General features: G+C 40.6%; 1 protein-coding gene and 1 long non-coding RNA gene across 2 annotated transcripts; both read left to right on the top strand.

Moving 5' to 3' along the window:
• Positions 1-11834: 11834 nt before the first annotated feature.
• On the top strand, positions 11835-14251 carry LOC146505749 (uncharacterized). The gene has a single exon (XM_085182839.1). It carries the CDS (start codon positions 12927-12929, stop codon positions 13533-13535), a length of 609 nt encoding a protein of 202 aa, XP_085038965.1. The 5' UTR covers positions 11835-12926; the 3' UTR covers positions 13536-14251.
• Positions 14252-20669: 6418 nt separating this feature from the next.
• Positions 20670-21079, top strand: LOC146505750 (uncharacterized). The gene is made up of 2 exons (XR_014877598.1): positions 20670-20832; positions 20870-21079. It is a non-coding gene; the product is annotated as an uncharacterized LOC146505750 (long non-coding RNA).
• The last annotated feature ends 1012 nt before the right edge of the window (positions 21080-22091 follow it).

Here is a 22091-nt window from a genome sequence, read left to right on the forward strand (position 1 = left end):
CCACACAATGCTATTTTTCCTGGAAATCCAGATAACCAGTTTAATGAGCCTTAATGCAATGTTTTTAACATATCACTATTTCTTTTAGTTAAAAGTACTTGTTTGCAAAAAATAAATAAATAAAAATATCTTCACTATATCCAAACCCCTGTAATGACTCAGACTCCAGCACCAGAATCAATGTATGCTGTGTATCAGTTTGTGGCTGTTACCTCCAAGTATGATTCTCTACCTGAGACTGAATGTACAAGAAATGCCAGGTCCCCTTTAGGGCAAAGTCTGACTCTTTTATACCTCACTGCTCAGCCTGGAAGTATCAGACAGAAAGGTATACTATAGGACAAACTACAATCCTATTTTTAGAGGCATCCAGTCTTCTACAATAGCAGCCAGGCAGGTTTCTAAATAGCTAATGATTTTTAGAGGTATGCAGAGGCTTGTGAAGGGTTTTGTGCATTCAGAACTCTACCACTATCAGCTTGAGCAGCAACTGGACAAATTATTGTGCTATTTTTTCAGTCCAGTGCTGAGATACATCTTGACTCAGCTCTGCTCAGCTGTAATGGTGCACTGTGTGATTGCAGGCAATGAGTATTGCAGGCAATGTCAGCGCTGCTTTCCTGAGCTAACTATGTCACATTAGCATTTCCAAATTACCTTGATATCCTGGTATATTGAGCATCATCATCATCGTCATAATAATAATAATAATAATAATAATAATAATAATAATAATAATAATAATAATAATAATACACTTTATTTAAAAGCACCTTTCAAAACACTCAAGGACACTTTACAGGACAAATAAGCATAAAAACAGGAAATGAACACAATAATAAAACTAAGTTTAAGAGCATGGAGTAATTATACAGAGTAAGTTATCTTGAACAGGTGGGTTTTGAGGGTGGACTTAAAAAGGGGGAAAGAGCTGATGTTTCTGAGGTCAAGGGGTAAGGAATTCCAAAGTCAAGGAGCAGAGCAACTAAACTACCCCCCATGGTAATAACACCTATTTGCATGGGATTAATATTAGTGGGGGATTTATAACTGTGGTGTAGCAATTAACACGTTTGCCTTACACATGCAAGATCTGCAGCTTGAGACCAAAAGGGGAAAAAAACCCACATGTCCCAAGTTCAGTTAAAAGAAAGGGTTTTGTCAAAACACGTGTGAACTATTAGAGCTGCTGAAAGACAGCAAAATGTTCCTTACCAAATCCTGTCATACATAATATGTTATTCATCTCATCACACTTCCATTAATGCTCGCAACCAGTGTTTGTCAAGTTACTTGAAAAAAGTAATCAGTAACTAATTACTGATTACTTCCCCAAAAAAGTAATCCTGTTACTTTACTGATTACTTATTTTCAGAGGTAATTAATTACTTAGTTACTTAGTTACTTTTTAAAAACACAATTTACAACCTGAATAGGTGATAAAGTGATAGATCTGTCAGTCCAATTCTACTTTTTCTGCATAATCCATCATACAAAATGTAATCAAATGGAAAAGTCTCTTTTTAAAACTTGTTTTATTAGTTTTAATCTTTTAACTTTATGCATCAAGCAAAAATTAAATTATATGCAACATTCTCTGACTGGAAGAAATTAGTTTAACATTTAAACTTATTTTCTGCACATTCCAGCACATAAAATAAAATATTTTTTGTGTTTACACTCACTCTTTCAAATAGATGCAAGTAAAACACAGCAGAAAATAAATAAAATCAAAGACTAGCGGTCCTTTTGCTCTATTTTCACCTGTAACGCAGGAGTAGAGTAGGCGGAGGTTTACCCTGGTGCAGGTGTGCCGCAGCCGTCAGTGGAAGAATCCGCGAGTTTCCCATTATGTCGTAGCGCACTCGGTGCTTGTTTGGAAGTTTAGGGGTTTTTTTCTCTGTAAAAAGAAGTTTTCTTCCCACGCACAATGCTAATGGACGCTAATGTTTTTGTCACTTTTTATGGAATCAAACTCAAAGTAAGGTCAGTACTTCCACGCTTTAAACGCTGCACACTCATACTCTCTCCCGCACTTGATATATTATCCACTGTTGATCTGCACACAGCTGTTGTCACAAACGTCGCACTTGCTTACGTCACTGTCATGAGACATTGTCGCAAAAAAATCACGGTTTTGATCACAGTAACGCAGCGTTCCTACGGGAAAGTAACAGTAATCTAATTACCGTTTTTGCAATAGTAATCCCTTACTTTACTCGTTACTTGAAAAAAGTAATCGGATGGGCAGTAACATGTTACTTGTAATGCGTTACTGCCCATCTCTGCTCGTAACTGAACTGAATTTTTTGTTTTCCTATAACTGGCTCTTCATGCTATCCTGGGACATCAGCGCGGCTGAACAAACCTTCAATTATAAGTGTTAACACATCCCCTATAACGCCTGTGCAGACAAGAGGCAGAATAAAAGTGTGGAGAACACAAAATATCATTAAGTTGACAGTTTGCACATATACTAGGACTTTACTGACGGAGGAATTTTTGCTTTACACATTGCAGCAAATTTTTAGACTAAAAATTGGGTTAAGATCACAATTGACCACCATTATTTTTACAGATAACTGAAAGTTTTGCTAAACTGACGCAAATAGGGATACAAATTATAATATCAATGTGTCCTAAGAGCCAAGTTTATTATAGTCAATGAAAACTAAACTTAAACTAAAGTTGGATGTGGTAAATAATGTAATGCTCTAAAAAAAAAAAAATCAAAAGAACAGGAAAATGTTCACTACAGTCAACATTTACATGAATGTGAGTTAAGTGCCCATACAGCCCATTGTATTTGCGCTGTGATACCAGTTCTCAAATATTGCTCGCCTTAAAAAATAACCTCCATATTAAAAAAAATCAGACTAAATTTAAACTGTGAAAAATTAAACTAAACATTTTCAAACAATTAAAAAAGAACTAAAACAAGCAAGCCCACCCTGGAAACTAGCGGAAATTAAAATACATGAAAACATAAAAAAGAAAGAAAACTATAAACCTTATAGCAGAAACCATCTAGAAGCAGCTGTACAAAATGGAATTCCTTTATTCCCAGTCCATTTCTTCTGTAACAGCGTGAGCTTACAAAGAACTTGTATACTGATGCAATACCAAGCTTTAATGCTGTTACGGTTCTGGGTCAGTGTTGACCCAGCATTTTGAGTTTCTTATATTTTGGTTTATTTTTGCATTATGGATTGTTTTCTGATGTTCTGGTGCTTTGTTTATTATTATTATTATTATTATTATTATTATTATTATTATTATTATTATTATTATTATTATTATTATCATCATCATCATCATCATCATCATCATCATTATAGATCTGTTTCTGTTATTCTTGGTGAGGGATCAGTTCTTAGGTTTTGGGTTCTCATGTGTATTGCAGTTTCTGTTCAGTGTCTAGTCTGTCTCTCAGGCTGTGTCCCAATTCAGGGTCTGCACGCTTGAAGTACGCGCACTACGCGTACTACGTACGGTGCGTACTATAAGTACGAGAAGTGAGGAAGTGAGAGGCTTGTGAAATGGGACGGTCTAGCCTTCGTCACGCTGTTCAGGTTGCCTAGCAACCATGATACTAACCGCGAGAAACGCGAGATTGTGTAACATAAATGAAGGAGAAAAAAATGTTTTGTTGGTCATTCATTTTTGTCATGACATCACTTTGATTAGTTGAGTATCTGAGGCCGAAACCACAGGACTGTAAAACATGTTTTTATTGGCTTTATTTCTGTACTGAACAGTCTTTACAAGAGTTTACAATTAGCTCTTGTTGTTCATGAGACTAAAGTCATCTCACTGTGGTAATGTAAATATAATATGGCCAATATTATAGTATTGTCAGATTATCATGATATATATATATATATATATATATATATATATATATATATATATATATATGTGGTGAGTGTGGATATATATATCCACACTCACCACCGCGCTATGAATTGTGGGATATATGGGACCACGAAGCGTGCACCGGACCACGCTTGATATTTTGGGAAATCGACGGCGCATTTGGAGTATGCATTTGAAGTACACTTCGAATTGGGACAGCCGTCGTCGCGTGGCGGTGACGTAATCGCACTTAAAATGCGTACTTCAAGCGCGCAGACCCTGAATTGGGACACAGCATCAGTGTCGTGTCTGCATCTTTGTTTAGTGGTTTCTTGTTTCCTGTTTTATTGTGAAAGTCTTTGTCTTATGTTAGTGTGTGCAGCTTAGCTCCCCCTGTCTCGTTAGCCCTGATCTCTCCCAGCTGTGTCTCCCTCCTGTTACCCATTCCCTGATTACCACCCTGTGTATATTAGCCCTGTGTTGTCCTCAACCCAGTGTCGTGTCGTACCGTCAGATTATGCCTGTGTGTTTTTTGGTCTCAGTGTTCAGTCTTCACTTCATGTTTTGTTTTCATGCCAGCAATAAAGCTGAGCTTTTGAGTTGCATTCGGATCCTCATCTCCGCCTGCCCGCACACAGAGCCCTGACAAATGCCAAGTGCCAGTACTTTCAGTATTGTGGCTGTCCAGTATATATGGAGCTTTTCTGCTTCAGTGCGAGCTAAAGACAGCAAAAGCCCAAAGGGACTAAAGGCTGCATGTGACAGCAATCGGGGGTCAGATCAAATCCCAAGATGCTTTCTGGCACAAGCCTTGGGGAAAGCCCTTTTGTGTTTTTCCCTGCTAGCCTGTCTACAGCTTCAATTTCACCTTAAATCTTCACTCCTATCTTGACACAGTGAAAATGTACTGTCACACTGACACACACACAAAGCGATCAACTGTTTCAAAGAACAGTAGGATGAGAGCTAAGCTATCCGGAAAGATGCCGATAAAAAAGTGAAATAATCGCCATTTTAAAAAATATATAAAGCAGACAATTCAGCTGGCTAGCTCTGCAGCAACTACACTCAAAACAGTAGTTTTCTTGTCGTTGATGTTCCTTGTACAACTCAGCTACCGTGTGCTATCCAAATCAATGTGGTCCCAAATGCCTCTTTCTCCTGTCGTTGAAAGGAGGAAAAGGCCCAACTTTAAAAACAGGCATCCATATGAAACGGCTGTAAGGCAAAAAGGGAGAAGAGGAAAAATTGGCACTTTCACTCTCTTTCAGTGGTGGGTAGATTGCCCTTCACAGTCTAATGAGTTCTGAAGGAGTTGAGCATAAAATGGAGGAGAGACATTCACAGGCCAGCAGGCTGACTCATAAATAACACACCTGAGAGCAGAGGAGGGCGGAGGACAGGGAGGGAAGGTGGGCTGGGGAGAGATAGGAAACCTTTAAAAGTGGTGAAATATATACATCAGTGCACAAAAAAGCAAAGGCCTGCTGCAAAGTTCAAAAAGACAGGGGAAGAAACACACTCTGAAGAATTGGACAAATTCGACGGTGTGTGATGGACGGGAAAGATAAAGAAATGTGGACAGAACACAAAATTAGTCGTGTCTGAAGCTCTGGACTGTTTTTCTCTTAGTCGTTTGTTCTTTTACACAGCTTTTATAGCCTAGTCACTGTGTGTGTGTGTGTGTGTGTGTGTGTGTGTGTGTGTGTGTGTGTGTGTGTGTGTGTGTATCAGCATTGTGTGGAGACATGGGTCAAACTGTAAGGTGAAACTGCAGCTGGAGATATTCCATGATATCACATGGTGTCTGCAGCTGCAGACAAAAAGATTTCATAAAAGATTTTATTTTATTATTAGGGATGCACCAATACTGGTATCAGGTATCGGGGCCGATACTGTAAAATGTGTGTGTACTCATACTCGTAAAAGTTAACCGATACCATGAACCGATACCAACTTATTTCATTAATCAGAGGGTGGCTTGTCATTTCTGTTGTAGTTTTTTAGATTGGCCACTAGGGGGGCAACTATTATTTTATTTATTATTTATTTTATAATTTTTTATATTTTATTACTTATTTAATAATAATTATTTTGTTTGTTTGTTTACAATATGGACACTCTGCAATAATTTAAAAGTTTATTTTATTCGCAAACCTAATTTGTTTTTATTTTATTCCGAACAGAAGTGTTTATTTATTATTCTGAAAGCTCGAGACAGTGCCAATAGTTCAGTGATATTTTGTTAAATTACAATGTGGAGACTCTGCAATAATTTAACAGAAGTGCTTATTTTTCACTTGAAATTTTTTTGTGGTCATTTTTATTAAGATTTTATTTTTTATCGGCAGAGAATAAAATAAAACCTGTCTTCCAATTCATTGCATTTGTGTGTGTGTGTGTGTGTGTGGTAGAAGTATCGTTTTTTGTACTCTGTATCGGCAAGTACTCAGATCCAAGTATCGGTATCGTATCAGTTTGAAAAAATTGGTATCGTTGCATCCCTATTTATTATATGAAAAATGCACATGTGAATCTTTTGCATATGCCCTGCCATAGTGATATTATAGAGCTAAAATGTTTTACTAACGACACACAGGTAGCCATTATAATGTGGGGATGTCAAAAAAAAAAGATGCAGTCAAATAGAAAAACCTGTGTGGAACGGAAGACGGAAGAGCAGTGTTATCTCCATAAGTAGTTTGTCTGCACAGATGCAAACAAATGCGTGTTCTTATGCATGAGGGCAGACATGGAGAGAAAGACAGAGGCAGAGCATGGAAATGGCCTGCTATGCTGAATAGTTTACATATAGCCAGACAGACTGAGAGTCAGTGAGGCAGAGAGAGCAGCAGACAGCAGGAAAGACTGCGGAGGAGCATGATGCTGCATACAAATAGCCAGCAAAAAGATTCTGGAAAGAAAGATGCACGCAGATTTTATTTTAAAAGTAGTCAACTTACATAATAACAGCAGACTTTTACATGAACAACATCAGTGTTTCGCACCCAGAATACAGCTGCCTGACATGCTGTGTAGAGAGTTTCAGCACAGCTTGTGTTTTAAATACCTGTCACTTTGTTTATGCCTTAAATACTGTCACAGTCAGTCTGGCTTTGTTGATATGCAAATTAACCGAATCCAATCAATTTTCCTTCCAGAGTGTTTTGTTTTGATCATTTTGACATTCACTAAACATGTTTGTATGCTTGTTAAACCCTAAGAAAAGCATGCATACAATATGTGTTAAATCAGGCGTAAATTTCAAAAGCAACCTGTGTGATGAACTCTGTAATTTAGGATGCTTATCTAACACACTTGTTACGCTAAGCATGAATGCAAAGGTCCTTTTTATACATTATGGACCTTTGTACCAAAACAGTGACTACAATTTCATGAGCAAAGAGTAGCAGAAATCACTTTTTGAAATACAGTAGTCTTTAAACAAACTGAACCAGCTTCTCTGTTTGACTGGTGTTAGCTAAATATCTACAGTGTAATGCACTCTCATAGAAGTTTATAAAATGCTCTAGATTTTTTTTTCTATTAAAAACTTAGACATGGTTTGGTTAGGTTTAGGAAAGTTAGTGACCTCTGTACACTTATGCCGGGCTCACACTGTGCGATTTTTTTCAGTCGCGCGATTCAGCTCCTGCTCAAACTGTACGATTGACTCGCAGGGGTTACGGTGTGTTCACACCGAACGCGATGGATGCGAATAGAGCGTCAGGGTTACACGCGATTGCGGGTCCCGCGAAAATTCGGAAGCAGATTTGCGTCGCCAAAACGCCAAAACGCGTGAAACGCGCGTCAGTGTAGCGCGTCTGGTGCGTTTGACTCGCGAATAAAACCACACGCGTGAGTTTTTGTGTTGCATTTTGTGCATGCACGCGTTTCGCGTCTACCGCTCGAGTTGGAAAAATCTGAACTCGTTCTGAACTGAAAGTTCGTAGGTCACGATGCAGGGTCTCACACTATACGACCCGATGCTCTGATGCGACCCGAGTGCTCACACTGTGCGTCCATAAAATGAAGGTTATAACAGAAATTCTATCGTTCGCTCTCCCTCTCTGTCTTTCACTCACACAGACACACACCACCGCCATCAACTTTGCTAAATTGCTAATGAAAAACATTGATCAGGCAGCTGTGATTGAGCAGCAACGTCCATCCAACTATTTCCACGGTTGTTGTGGTCGTGATCATTTTGTGAGGCCACATCGAAAAGGCTCGGATGAGCTTGCCATAGTTCTACAAGTTGTGCCTCCATCGCTTGTGTCCAGATCACACGCTGCACTGCCGTGCTGATTGTGTCATTTTGTGCGCCGTCTTTTTCGCTGACATTTGTGTTTGCGCGTGCGCAGTGTGAGAAGCTGCGGTGACACCCTCACGACGGTCGTGAGGATTTCAAACAGGTTTGAAATCCTCACGACCAAGCGATTGATGATGGAGCTGGTCGTGAGGTGTTAATCGCTTCTCGTTACCCCACGTATACTACACGATGCACGACGCACGATGAAGGCCAAAATCGGGCCGATCGCCAAAACGGTCGCACGACTCAAAAATCGGCTCAAAATGTGCCAAAAATCGCACAGTGTAAGCCCAGCATAACATAATGTGCTAACATGTACAGTGATAAGAGGTGGCCAACTTCCTGCAGAGTCAGTTGCCACAGACCTCCAAACGTCATGTGACCTTCAGATTATCTCAAGAACAGCATTTAGAGAGCCTTACATCACCGAGCGCAATGCAAAGCGTCCGATGCAGTGGTGTAACACACACCAACACTGGACACTAGAGGAGTGGAGACGTGTTCTCTGGAGTGATGAATCACGCTTCTCTGTCTGGCAGTCTGAGAGATAAGTCAGGGTTTAGTGGTTGGCAGGAGAATGCTACTTGTCTGATTGCATTGTGCCAAATATAAAGTTTGGTGAAGGGGCGATTACGGTGTGAGGCTGTTTTTCAGGAGTTGGACTTTTTTGTTCCGGTGAAAGGGGCTCTTCAAGGCAAATTGTGTGAAGAGTTTGGGAATGAGCTCTTCTTGTTCCAACATAACTGTGCACCAGTGCACAAAGCAAGGTACATAAAGACATGGATGAACAGGTTTGGTGTGGAAGAGCTTGACTGGCCTGCACCTCAATGCGATATATAACCTTTGGGATAAATAGGAGCGGATACTGGGAGCCAAGCTTCTTGTCCGTGTCAGTTTCTGACCTCGCAAATGCTAAACACACTCCTAAACTTTGTGGAATGCCTTCCCAGAAGTTTTGAAGCTGTTATCGTGGCAAAGGGTGAATAAGCATCAGATTAAACCCTAATAATTAAGAATGGGGGGGAGAGATCTCCTTCAAGTTCATATACTTGTGAAGGCAAACAAGTGGATATTTTGGCAATATAGTGTACTTCATCAGCAAATTGGAAAACTTCCTGGGACAGAAAATTCCTTGAGGCCAAGCCGTTGATCAAGGAGCTGTTTTTTGGACTTTTGTGTTGGCGTCTTTTTTCATACCTGTAAGGTTGCTGCCTGCTTCACCTCTGTGTCTGCCTTGGCAGTAGCCAGGGACAGAGTCTGTCTGAAAATAGTCTGCAATGTTGAGCAAAACACTTGCTTTCAAACAGCACGCACCAGTATTTAGCAGGATTTGAAGCAAATTTTCTCTAATTTTTTTAACTTTCACATTTTCTTGATATTCAACTCTTGCTGTTACTCAGTGATTGAAATAAACACGTTTTAATATTGTGCTTGCTGTCATGGAAAATTGACAAACCGTGCACATGTACATGATGAAATACATCAAATTTTGTCTTTATTACACCAATTTTTATGAGACCAAGCGTTGGTATGGTAACTTCTTGGTGTGTTACAGCACTTAAGCGTCATAAGTAGACCTAAGCACAAAGCACAGCTGAGTCTCATATCAGTGTCATTAGCTTTAAGTAATTAATTTGACCTCATTAAACACTCAAGGATTGAGCAGTATTAGATGGATTTCCATGATGATTAGATGTAGTTAGATGTAGGCGGGGGTGATGCATGTGCGTGCTGTAGATGTTTTATTTTTGTACTTTTTATACTAACTGTTAAAAAAGACAATTCGCCAGTCATGAAAAGGCTGAAAAGGTCAACATGTTGTTGAAGTTAGCGCTATAAGTAATCTAAATGCGAATCTGTATCTTACCTGTGCTGAAGGCGGTTATCATATTGCACTTCTCTGAATAAAACATTACAATCGCATTACACATTTCAAGAAATATGCGTTTGTTCTGTTACTTTGATTTATTTGTTAGACGCTCGAGTGTTTACATCAAAGCACTTTATGCATATATTCTGTTTAGCATGCAAACTGTATGTAACGCATCAAAGAGGAGAAAACTGTTTTCTGTCTGTTTTGATATACAAAAGACAACAAGACACAATCAACCATGACATGAGTTAATTTTGTTGTTCTCACTTTACAACTTCACACTCAATTAAACAAAGCCCTGACAAGAATACAAACCCAGTCTAATGTGCAACGCTATCAACATTTAGCGATTCTTTTTTGCTGTCTTTATCGTCTGTGGTGTGTACATTCATACAGTACCTGGGGACACTGGCGTACAGTGTGACACAAATACTGGGATATTTGTCAGCTGCAAGATCTGAAGCACAAAAAGCAAATTAACATACCTTTTTGTGTGTTTAAACAAAACCTTATTATTTAACAGTATTCATGAAATAAAGTCATCTAAGTCCAAATTACCCAGAGGGGCCTAAAAATGAGGAAAAGGAAAAAAAAATAAATGGAAGAGGGTTTTCTCTGAGATTATGTAATTGTGTCAGTACACCTAAATGGATGGAGTAAAAGTTCCACCAGCCCTCATAATTACCCCTTTATTCATCTGTCTTGAGTAACAGAAAGCAGTTAATGACTCCCCCAGTTCCTCTCCGCCTTTTTTCCTCTAGCACAACAGCTCCACAAAAACCAGACCAAAGGACAGAATCGGCTCTCAAAAACATATCCCCTTCTCCTACATCGGCACAAAAAGGCTACATTACACGAATGAGAGGTTGAATTTCGTGTCGCCTGAAAAAAATGGAGAATTTGAACAAAATAACAGACAGTGAAAAAGATATGACTGGCTCTTGGCGGCTGGCTTGTGGATAGGTGCTTTTGACAGATACTTTAAGATTTTCTGACAAAAAGGCTCAAATCTGTGAGCAGAGTGGAGACACAAAGAAAACCTAATGATAGTGCTGGTTTGTGTGACACTGTGTATTCGTGTCATTTAGTGTGCTCGGAAAACAAGACAAATAATGTGTTTGGTGTTTGTACAAACATTCAAAATGGCCTCGTTTTATTTATTTTTCTTATATTTGAGAATAACGGTTTTTGAAACTGAATAAAAATAATATTTTTTCTGTAAGTTCCCATCAGATGTGAATCTCTTTCATTTCCTTCAGCTCAGGTGTCTTGTGACTTTCTCACCTTTTCCAACACATCTACAAATCTGTAACTGTTTGCTTGCCCCTTACTAGTAAATATACTTATTCACTATTACTATTCAGCTGCTTTGTGTGCTGGAACTGAACTTGCTGATATCCTACCTGCATCTTTGTGTGCCATGCTACAGGTTTATTATTATCTTACACCATTTTTTGCACCTATACTAAAAAAATCTATATGTGATGAAAATATAAACTGCACCATAAAGTCTTTCATTCTGCTGCTATGCTCTGTATGAACTGTTAAACAAAATCTGCCCCAACAATCAGATGGTATCTAAATATAAATGTTGCAACTTTTGTACGTAGATAGCACTGAAACCATGGTAAATGAACATGTTCTTATATAGCGCTTTTCTACTCTGAGCACTAAAACCCTTTTATACAACTTGCCTCATTCAACCTTTCATCTACTTTAAGCACTTTTTATCTAACATTAATACACAACCCAGCGTGCTCTCCGATACATCCTCTGGCAGTGTTGGGAAGGTTACTTTTAAAATGTATTCCATTACAGAATACAGAATACATGCCCCAAAATGTATTCTGTAACGTATTCCGTTACGTTACTCAATGAGAGTAACGTATTCTGAATACTTTGGATTACTTAATATATTATCATGCTGTTTACAACTACATGAATGTACTATTGCTGTGTTTTATTACTGTTACTGAAGGTCCGCGGCTCCGAACCGTAGTAAAGGGACCTCTGGCTAATACGGTGGGTTCTGTGTCGGGCTCGTAGCCGAAAACTAGCTTTACTTTGTTGTCTGGGTCAACTTTGCTAGCGAGAGACAGAGAGAGGCGTTGAAAGGCTGCTCCAACGGAACTTATTGTTTTTGGAGGAAAACACGAACACGGTGTACAGTCGAGTCTTAATAGCTTACTTACAACTGGGCTCGTCAGGCACTCTTCTTGGCTGCAGTGGTTATTATTATATTTACATGCTTCCAGCTCCCGTTTTTGCTCGATGACAGCTCATACTTTTCCTTTTTCTCCCTCCCTCGCTCACAGACACATAACGTGTATGGCAGTCCATTCTCCCTGCAGCACGGACTACACTGCCTATGATGCTACATTCTTTAGAGCTATACTGGTAGCATTCTGCCTATTAGCTTAGCACAACAACAACAACAGGCGCTCTCTCACCAGGAAACACGCAGAGAGAGAGGTCACCCTGTAACCATGGCAACCGTAACGCTGCCACCTGGAACAACAGAACGTAGCTGTCAAACAAAACCCAAACAGTCCTGACCCGCCACAATATGAAACAGGAAAGTACCGCCGTGTAATCCATTTATTTCAACAAAGTAACTGTATTCTAAATACCACCTTTTTAAACGGTAACTGTAACGGAATACAGTTACTCATATTTTGTATTTTAAATACGTAACGGCGGTACATGTATTCCGTTACTCCCCAACACTTCTCGTTTGGCTCTCAGCGGAGGCAGTCGCATTTTTCTCCTCTCCTCCTTACCCTTATCTTCCCTGCTTAGCCTCTCTGTCCTTGTCTGTCTCATGTGCATTATTCTTTTCCCTGGAACAGTCTCTCACTGTCGTTCTCTAAAACCTAAAAGAGAATTATGGATTTGATCAACTGGTCTCTGAATGCTATTGACACCCTCTTCTCAACGAGAAGTCTGGGCTCGGGAGAGCCCGAGTGCCCCGGAGGGACTTTCCCTGCCGGTTACACGATGGACGGGTGGCAGAAATGGAGGCTCGTGTGCCTGGCGGGACTGTTGATCGAGGACGCTGAAGATGTTTACCTATTCAGAACCATGATAACGGGGTTCTTGCTGATCGGAGCTGGCATGGCCCTGACTTATCGGAGAAATAACAGAGCGGAACCGGCTGTTCAAACCCCCCCAAAGCTGCCCGCTGGAATCGAAGCGACGGGACGAGTTGCGACCTCTCACAACGAACGCAGCATGGTTAACACCTTGGAGACGCTTACGGCTTCTGTGAAGGCTCAAAACAACACCATTGAGCGTATGGTGGGATACATCAGAGAGGGCCCTGCTCAAAATGAGAACCTTGAGCGAAAGCTGGATCACATCACAGAAAGGATCACTGCAGTTGTGAGGTCTCAGAATCAAAAGAATGATAACACCACGGATCAGAAGTTTGATACCATCATGGGGAGGCTCGCGGCTCTCCAACGGGAGATCGAAAGACCAGTATCAGAGTGTTAAAAAGATCAGCTTTGAAAATTCTCAATAAATCAACAAATTCGGGATCAAATGCAGACACCACCACGGCGCCAGCTGCACAGGCCCAAGGCTGAAGCCGGACAAACACTCCCTGATAACGACTGTGTGATGACTATTCTCCCCATCCCTGCAAGGACACCTGGATTGGCTGGAGGACTGTTTACTTAGCCTGATAGGGCGAAGGACACTGTCTCAGCTGAACTATGGACACGCACACACACACACTTACACTGATAAGCACTCACTCATCTCCCCTTCCCTTTCCAACGCCTTCGATGCTTGTTACCTCCTGGGAACACGAGGCGGGTCTGGGCCCGCGCTGGCGAGTCGGCGCAGTGGCAGGATGTCTGCTGTGTTGCCTGGGATTACTCCTACCCCTACCCAACCCTGTGGCTTGTTATGTCTTCATAATGTTGTGCTGTGAACATTCATGTGCTTTTTTTGTGCAGAGGAGTTTTTTTGTTTCCTGTTCTCGTGCTGTCCTACCATGGAAGCACAGCATGAGTAGGGGTCTCTTTTTTTCCTCTTGTACCTTCCCATTGTGTGTACATTTCAGTGTTTTTTTCCATAACTGCCGATCTCCGACTTGTAACCCCAATGTAATGTCTGTGTTATATGTGTAAGGTCGGGGGGGGGGTGTCTCATTTTACTGCAGGGCAACCTGTATGTGACAAATAAATTCTGATTCTGATTCTGATTCTGAACACTGTCCTCTGGGGTGTGGATCTTGCAGCCAAGAATTGAACCAACAACCTTTCAAATTAGAAGATGACCTGCATCACTTCTTTTCCTTTTCAGCCTGTGGTGAGAGCTCAAATTTACTTGCAGTCTGGTGGAATACAAAGAGTTAAGACAAAAAGACAGAAAATAGGGACTATGAGTGGAGCTCAGGCACTGAAAGATAGAGCAGGAGCTAAACTTGGAGCTGGTGCAATCAGGACTCCTGTGTGGAATAACGAGTCAGCAGAGACAGAACTTCTGCATTGATATTGGTATTTTATGCAGCGGTTGATACAACAGTCTGTTTTGGTATCTGCCTGTTTTCTCCTTGCAATTAGTTTCCATTTCCCGGTCAAACCAGATCATCAAATTTCCTGTTAAATTCATGTGCAGTTGTGGCTCAGGAGATCGAGCATGTTTTCTACTAATTGGAAGGTTGGTGGTTCTATCCCTGGCTTGGTCAGGCAACATGTCAAAGATAACTATCCTGCCTCTGATTAGTGAGTGCTTCTCGCTGTTTTTTATGGTTATGCCAGTTTTGTACTTTTGGAATCTGCAAGTAGTCGATGCTTAGAGTGATGCAAATGTGTTCACCAGAGGCTAAATGCAACACTCTGTGTGAATGTAGGAAGAATAACTATTTGTCCTTACAGTCTGCAGCCGTCCATCTCCTTGGATGCTTTGTTAGATGCTTAGGGTTTGGCAAAAATATCAGGTCTAGAGCCAGCTGGAGACAAAGTATGAGCGCGTCCAAACAGAAGAGACATGAATGTGTGTGTGTGTCGAGACTATTTTGGAATGAACATTCATTCAGCATGGTTTTTCCTGCTGGATAAACCTGCTGGTGTTTTTTGTTTGTTTGTTTTTCTCAGTGGTGTGAACTAACTACTTAAGTAGACGTTATTTCTCAGTAATTTTAAGTCATCAGTGATTTATATACATGGTTTATATCAGAGATATAAATCATGTGATTTATATCTATGAGTTTAGCACAAATTCCATAGCCATGTCAGGTAATTACTCTGCAACCAAGAGGTCTTGCTCCACCGACCAGCTGGTAAAGTTGACCATTTAAATTTAATCAAAAAAGAAATAGTGGTGGAAGTAGGACAGGCCAACTGACAGGTGTGTGTGTGTGTGTGTGTGTGTGTGTGTGCGACAGGGATCACTGTATGCAGGCTGACTAGCTGACTGAAAAAGAGGGACTGGGAAGAGGAAAGATTAGAGACGGTGAGAGGAGGGAGAGTTTGCAAAATTTACTGTATGTGGGTCATGTAACAAGACGGTCTGACTGGAGGTTGTGCAGGAAGGGGTGAAAAATGTGAAGCAGGAGGGGCAGGAAGGTGAAGTGACAGACAGGGGTTTTCGTGTCAATAAAAGAAAGGTTATATACGAGGGAAGGGGGAAAGTTGATAGAAAAGGATTTGAGGGGCGAAGGCGAGAAGGAGGGAGAAAGGTGACAGGAATACTTCAGGGTGACAAGAGAGGATAAGGGTGAGCGAGGGAGAAAATGACAGGAAATGGCTACAGGGTATGTAGCTGCAAGAAGGAGGAATATAGGAGAAAGCTAAAGGGAAGGAGAGCAAAAGAAAAGGCGGGGGGGAGGATTACTGGGGGTCAGGAGAAAAGGTCACTAGAAAACATCAGGGGGTGGGAAGGAAAGACAAAACAGAAGCAATGACACTAAGAGTAATGGAGGAAAAATAAAGAGGCAGAAGCAGGGAAATTTTCCAGCAGCAGCTGAGACACTATTCACCTCCAGTGATCTCAGGTTTCTCCATCAGATACTGGGTGTGTTTGTGTAAATGATATCTGAGTGTGTAAAGTCCTTTGTTAATTCTTATGTCTGGCGGGAAGCAGACAGGGAGCATGAGTGAGGAGAGGAGGCCTCCCATGACGTTTGCCCTATTGTAGCTCTGGTGGTTTTCAGACAGCATGGAGCTCGGAGGCTTCTCCCAGAGTGACGGCCCTCCAAAGAAGCTTTTCCACCAGGCCACCTGTCAGTCAGCGTTATCCCTTTCAACTGACGCCGAGACAAAGAGTTGCAGAGATAGTGAGCTCCGTTTATGGCGTTAAACAAGAAACACTGGGTCTGTAGTGTGTTGTTCTTGGTTTTACCTTATTTATACAGCCACATAAAGGAAAAGCAGGGCAGGTACTTATTGTTTTAGAAGTGTCACAGCACCCACCTAATTAAAAATGAATCAGTTAAAGGTGAAAAACGTGGTTTTGATGATGGCTCTATTTTTGTGGTAAGGTTAGCATTAAAGACTGAGTGTGTAAATTAAAGACAGCACATATTTATTATAGGAAGTTTTAATTTTAATGCATTTGTTGCCATGCTATTTTTGTTCATTTAATTAAAATTCCTCGTGTGTAAATTTAACAACCCGCACACGTTTTGCACACGCTGCTGCAGTTGCACGCTCTCACAGGTTGCTCTCTGCGATCAGATGTAAATCGACTGACTTTTGACTATTTGGAGGTGGAGCCCAAACAAGCGAGGGTCCTCTTGTGACTGGTCTTGAGACTATCAACAGTTATTGTTTGCAGTGGAAATACTGAAAACTGTCACTGGATCCCTTTAAATAGTGAATAAATCTTTAAAACCGGAAGATTCTGCAAATCCTGAAGCCTCTGCACTGCTATCTCGTTAATCTGGTATTAATGCAACGTGTGACTGAAAAGTAGTTTGTTACCTATACTTCCCTTTAGGATTCTTTTGGTGCCATTTTCTTCCTGACAATGTTGCTAAATGTAACAGGGTCATAAATCACATTGTTATAATTACACAAAATGTGTTCTAAACCCCCAAACTGTTCCTTTTATACCTGACTTTTAGGACCTCCAAGCCTGTAGTTATGTTCATTATCAGTTAGAGCCCCTCCTCATTCTTTTCTTCTTCTTCTTTGGTGCAACCCTATAAATACAGTGTACCCCTTTTGCCTCTCCCCTTTTCTACAATTCCCCTGTGGGAGAGGTGGGTGTCATTTATTTCCCAACACTGTAAAACGCTCATATAATGCATATTTAGCCACCTGGATGTTTCTGATTGTGATTTTAGTTCAATTATTGTCATTATTAAGCCTGTTTTTTGTTAGATGTTACAAGTGTGTAGTATGTGTGTATCATAAATGGGTTTTAGGCGCCATAAATGCTAGCATGGATATATACTTCTTGCTAGCTTGGAAGTTGTGGTGGGTTGAGCTAACCCTCTTCCCCACTGTTTGTATTTGGTCGTAGGAGCTGGAGTGGGCAAATTATTTACTTGGAGGTCTTTCTTTCTTTTACCTTTTTTATCAGGTATGTCGGATTTTGTGTTGTTTTTGATTTATCTTATGTCAAATATGTTACGTGTAAATCCATACTTTATGTTCAATGTAAAAATAAATGCCAGCCCTTTTCTACAATTCCCCTGTGGGAGAGGAGCTGGAGTGGGCAAATTATTTACTTGGAGGCCTTTTTTTCTTTTACCTTTTTTATCAGACACAACGCAGAATCACACCGGTTACGTAAGGTGACTGAACAAACCAGCAATGGAATCAACAGAACCACAACATGGTTTTGTCAATTCCATTTCTTCCTGAAATTTCTTTGTGTTTCGACATAATGGCTCTGATTCTTTGTGGAATTCAGCTTTACCCCACGACATCCTAGTCGAAATGTTGTCTGGTAATAAATCTGCTGCATTTTTCATCATCAGGTTGTTTGCAGTGTTCTTATTTTTTGACCCCATGATTGTGTATCTAATAAAGAGAGTGAAGCCAGACTCAGTGTGTGTTTGTATATCTCTGTTTCTCCTCTGCAGTGGTCCTTATAAACACAATCTCACTTATATTTGTCTCCCTTTATATCATCACGCCTTTATTTCGGCTATTCCTCATCTCATATCCGCCATGGTTACCTGCAGAGTGTACTGTATATGCTTACATCCTTGTTTCCTGAATCATTCTATAGTGCTCCATAAGTGAGATTCTGTGTGGGTGCTTGAAAGTGTATATAGCATATAATGATTTCACATGCATTTCTATATTCATTTGTGCTAGAGGCAATTGGGCAACGCATTAGCTAGTTTGCTGACTTAACCGTTGTGGAAATGGGCAATTTTAATACCTGCAGTTACACTGATAGTCATGGTTTATGAATGCAGATGATTTTTAAGAAGCTAATAAAAGCTAAATCATCAGCAGCAGGCAATGGCTAGAAATGCATGGTTATCGCATGCATTCTAGCAAACGCAATCCTCATTTTTCTCTCCGTAGTGACTGTTTACATGAATGCAACCAGAACCTCCACGGATATGATTGGTAAATAACATTTGGACTTAAAGTGACCTAACAAGAATGCTTCTGGTAATAAAATTCTTGTCCCTTCCCCGGATAGCCTTCATAGTATTATGCAGAATCTGTTTATAGAGATTATGCTGCAGGTGTGTGTGTGAATTTCTGTGTAACCCATTATATCCAAAACTGTGTGTGCGAGCAGATAGCTGACTTCTGCATAGAGATGATGTCAAAGGGCACAGAACATGCCAAGCAATGTTGATTAAAGCTGACATTACAAAGATAAGCTTGATTAATTCTGCCACTTACTACAGGTTGGCAGCCGAACAAATACCGCTGGTTCATTATAAAACGCTGCCAAGAGGGAGAACTCTTCACCACCAGTCCATGTTTGATTAATTCTGCTAAGAAAAAGGGATTCCTAATTTTTGCTCCGTGTTTGCTTTGCTGCAGTAGATCCCTGATAAAACAGGCTTATAAAGCATCACATCCGCCATTTGAATTTAAACTTCGAACATAACCACAGAGTGAGAAACACCTTAATAAGGTGAAGCAGAAGGAATAAAAAGAGTCGAAGGCTTGATTGTAAAGTAAAAGTTAATGAAATAATTCTCTTCTCACGAAATAAGCTCAAAAACCATAACCAGAAATGGTGCGTGTGGCCTATTTGTCTTAATTACTCTGTATTGCTGAGAATACTGCAGCATTGCTTAAAAAAAAAGAAGAAGAGTTTCTCATGCGCAAAAAGCACAAGCAGCTATGTGACCATGGGTGATTATAAAAACTCAACGTTAGCCAATTTCATCTGAAGAGAAAATAAAGTAAAATTACAACTCAAACTGTCAGATGTAAACAACCATCCCAATTTATGACTGCCGGGCCCTTTTATGTGAATGCACTTTCAGCTTTGAGGGGAATGTAATTGCTCTATTATGCACACTGGCAACATTTTTCTAGTCAACAAAGTGCTGCAATCTTGTATTTTAGAAGCATCTTAAGAAGTGGTTGGAAGTGTACAAAACCCTGAACTCTGACAAAGGACTGGTGTTGGCATCCTGCATCCTGTGTTCAAGACTGTCTTCAAAGAGCCTCCATATGGACACTAAAAGCATCATTGACTGTTAATTGTTTTTATACCAATACTAACAACAAGCAGATCCCTTTCCAAAATAAGTTAAATCCTGGATGAAAGCCACCTTAGCAATCTCAGTAAGTCCAATCAAAATTCATTCTATTCGCACTACCTTTCCTTTTATGTCTGTGCAACTGTGTTTTCCTCTCTGGGCTTCTTAAATCTGGTCCATTAAAAAAATAAAATCAATAGATCTAAAGCATCCACTTTACTACACTACATAATGAGCATTGAACATTGGCATTAGACACAAAGAAGTTAATTTTGTCATTATGAGCTGAATTTTTAAGGTTGTGCTATGTGCCAAAACTGGTACAATCCATCCATCTTCACCTGCTTAGCCAATAAAGAGTTGTGGGAGAGGTTGGCTGGAGCCTTTCCCAGCTGTCACAGAGCAAGAGGCAGAGTACATCCTGGACAGGTTGCCAATTTGTCAAGTGGCTCAAAAGACAATAATCTTTAGTGTAAAATTAGAGTGCAGAATTGTGCAGATATAAGCTTAATAAACACTGATTATGGTTACTGTGTGTGCCATAAGTGGATCTCAAACAAATTATATGATTTCTATGAACACAAATTACACAGACTGACTCTAACACGGGACATAAACCATGCTTCAGTTTGAAATCTATGCTGTAACTTATGATGGCTCCGTCGGCCTGACATGTAGTTACATTTCTTGCGAGGTGCACGTCAGATTTCGTGGAAGGTTACGGCGTAGGTTTAGGGGGTGTCACCAGCTACGTCAAAGCTGCGACGTTCCAGCTCAATTCAGGCAGAATTATTTTGTGTCTTTGACAGCTGACACAAATATCGCCAGAGTTTTCCAACCGGCTGCAGGTTCTCTTGCACACCTTTTGCAGACTAGCAGCTGCCCCTTTTATTTTAGTTTGCCTTCACTGACGTTTACGTGTTGTTGGACTTATTTTTTGTATCAGTTTTATTAAATAAAGATGACTGTTCTGTTTTTGAAACTATCTCCATGTCTTCGTCTTGATGCATTCTCAATCATCCAGGAAAATAAATCTCCAAAAGTTGATTCTGTTCATCTGGACGTAGCGTTTTCTGGGAGAAATGTTTCGTCACTCATCCAAGTGACTTCTTCAGTCTCGGCTGACTGCAGGTTTCCCCAATCTTATAAACAGTACATTTGCATAATGACTGAAACCAGGGACAGGGAGGAACGCTGGTTTGAGCGTGGAGTCAAGGAGGCCATTTACGTGAAAAGGGAAAGACCATCTCTGAATCGAGGAGGGGGCCTAAGGGTACATCTTTCGCCATCTTACAATGCTGTGATTGCAGCCATTCCCCAACTCTCTGTGAATGGTACTCATGGCCATTGATCAGTGGTCTTTGATCAGTGGGTTTTGGTCAGTGGTTGTTGATCAATGGTCATGAGAATTTGCATAATTATGATTAAGGAACTGACCTCACAGCCCATTGTTCCTTCAGTGGGCTGGTTTCAGTCATTATGCAAATGTACTGTTTATAAGATTGGGGAAACCTGCAGTCAGCTGAGACTGAAGAAGTCACTTGGATGAGTGACGAAATGTTTCTCCCAGAAAACGCTACGTCCAGATGAACAGAATCAACTTTTGGAGATATCTCCATGTCTGCATCTGGGTCCTCATTTAAACCAAATTGCTTTCGTGACGGACTAAAGACAAGTTGACTAAAATAACAAAAAACAAGGTCCAAAATCTAATAAACCAGAATTTACCTTTAATAACTAAGAACCAAACTAATAAAATACGTTAGAAGTGCCACTGGCAGCATAGGCCCTCAGGTAAATGGGTAATAAAATGGCTTTCGAGTGTTTTTTTTTTCCCTCCCTTATACACTGACACGAGCTCAAACTCACAGCCTGAGCGGACACTATAAACCATTACCTGATGTGATTTCACTTCCAGTACTGTCATTTTTTCTAATAAACCAGGGTTGTAGCAGAATCCCACGAGTACATGCCCACTCTGAGAACTCGAACCCACAGCATGTAGTGCACCCTAACATGATGAGCCCCGATGTTTATCACCATCGACTCGAGGATTATAAATAAAGCATTCATACAGCACTGCGGGTATACCAGCCCAAAGGTGCACACCGAATTCGAAGGCTCAAACTCACGGCCAGATGCATTGGTTGAACCTTAACCCGCTGTGCCACTGCGCTTTTCCACAGCTGAATGGGGGATTTTTTTAATAAAGCAGCCTTATAGCACCACAGGTACCAGAGGCCCTCAGGTAAACAGCTAATGAAATCCCTCTCTCCCTCTCGGACTAAATCATCCAAATAGCAACTGGCACCTCAGGCACAGAGGCAGACGGATGGCAAAGAACCAGAGACGGATAGAGAGCAGGGGTGGAGAGAGGAAGACAGACATGTGGAATGAAAGAAGAAGAAGAA

The sequence above is a fragment of the Neolamprologus multifasciatus genome, chromosome 13 (genome assembly GCF_963576455.1).
Source record: "Neolamprologus multifasciatus chromosome 13, fNeoMul1.2, whole genome shotgun sequence".
Lineage (NCBI taxonomy): Eukaryota > Metazoa > Chordata > Actinopteri > Cichliformes > Cichlidae > Neolamprologus > Neolamprologus multifasciatus.

Coding starts and splice junctions, on each gene's coding strand:
- LOC146505749 (XM_085182839.1), top strand. CDS start 12,927: ATGGATTTGATCAACTGGTCTCTGAATGCTATTGACACCCTCTTCTCA.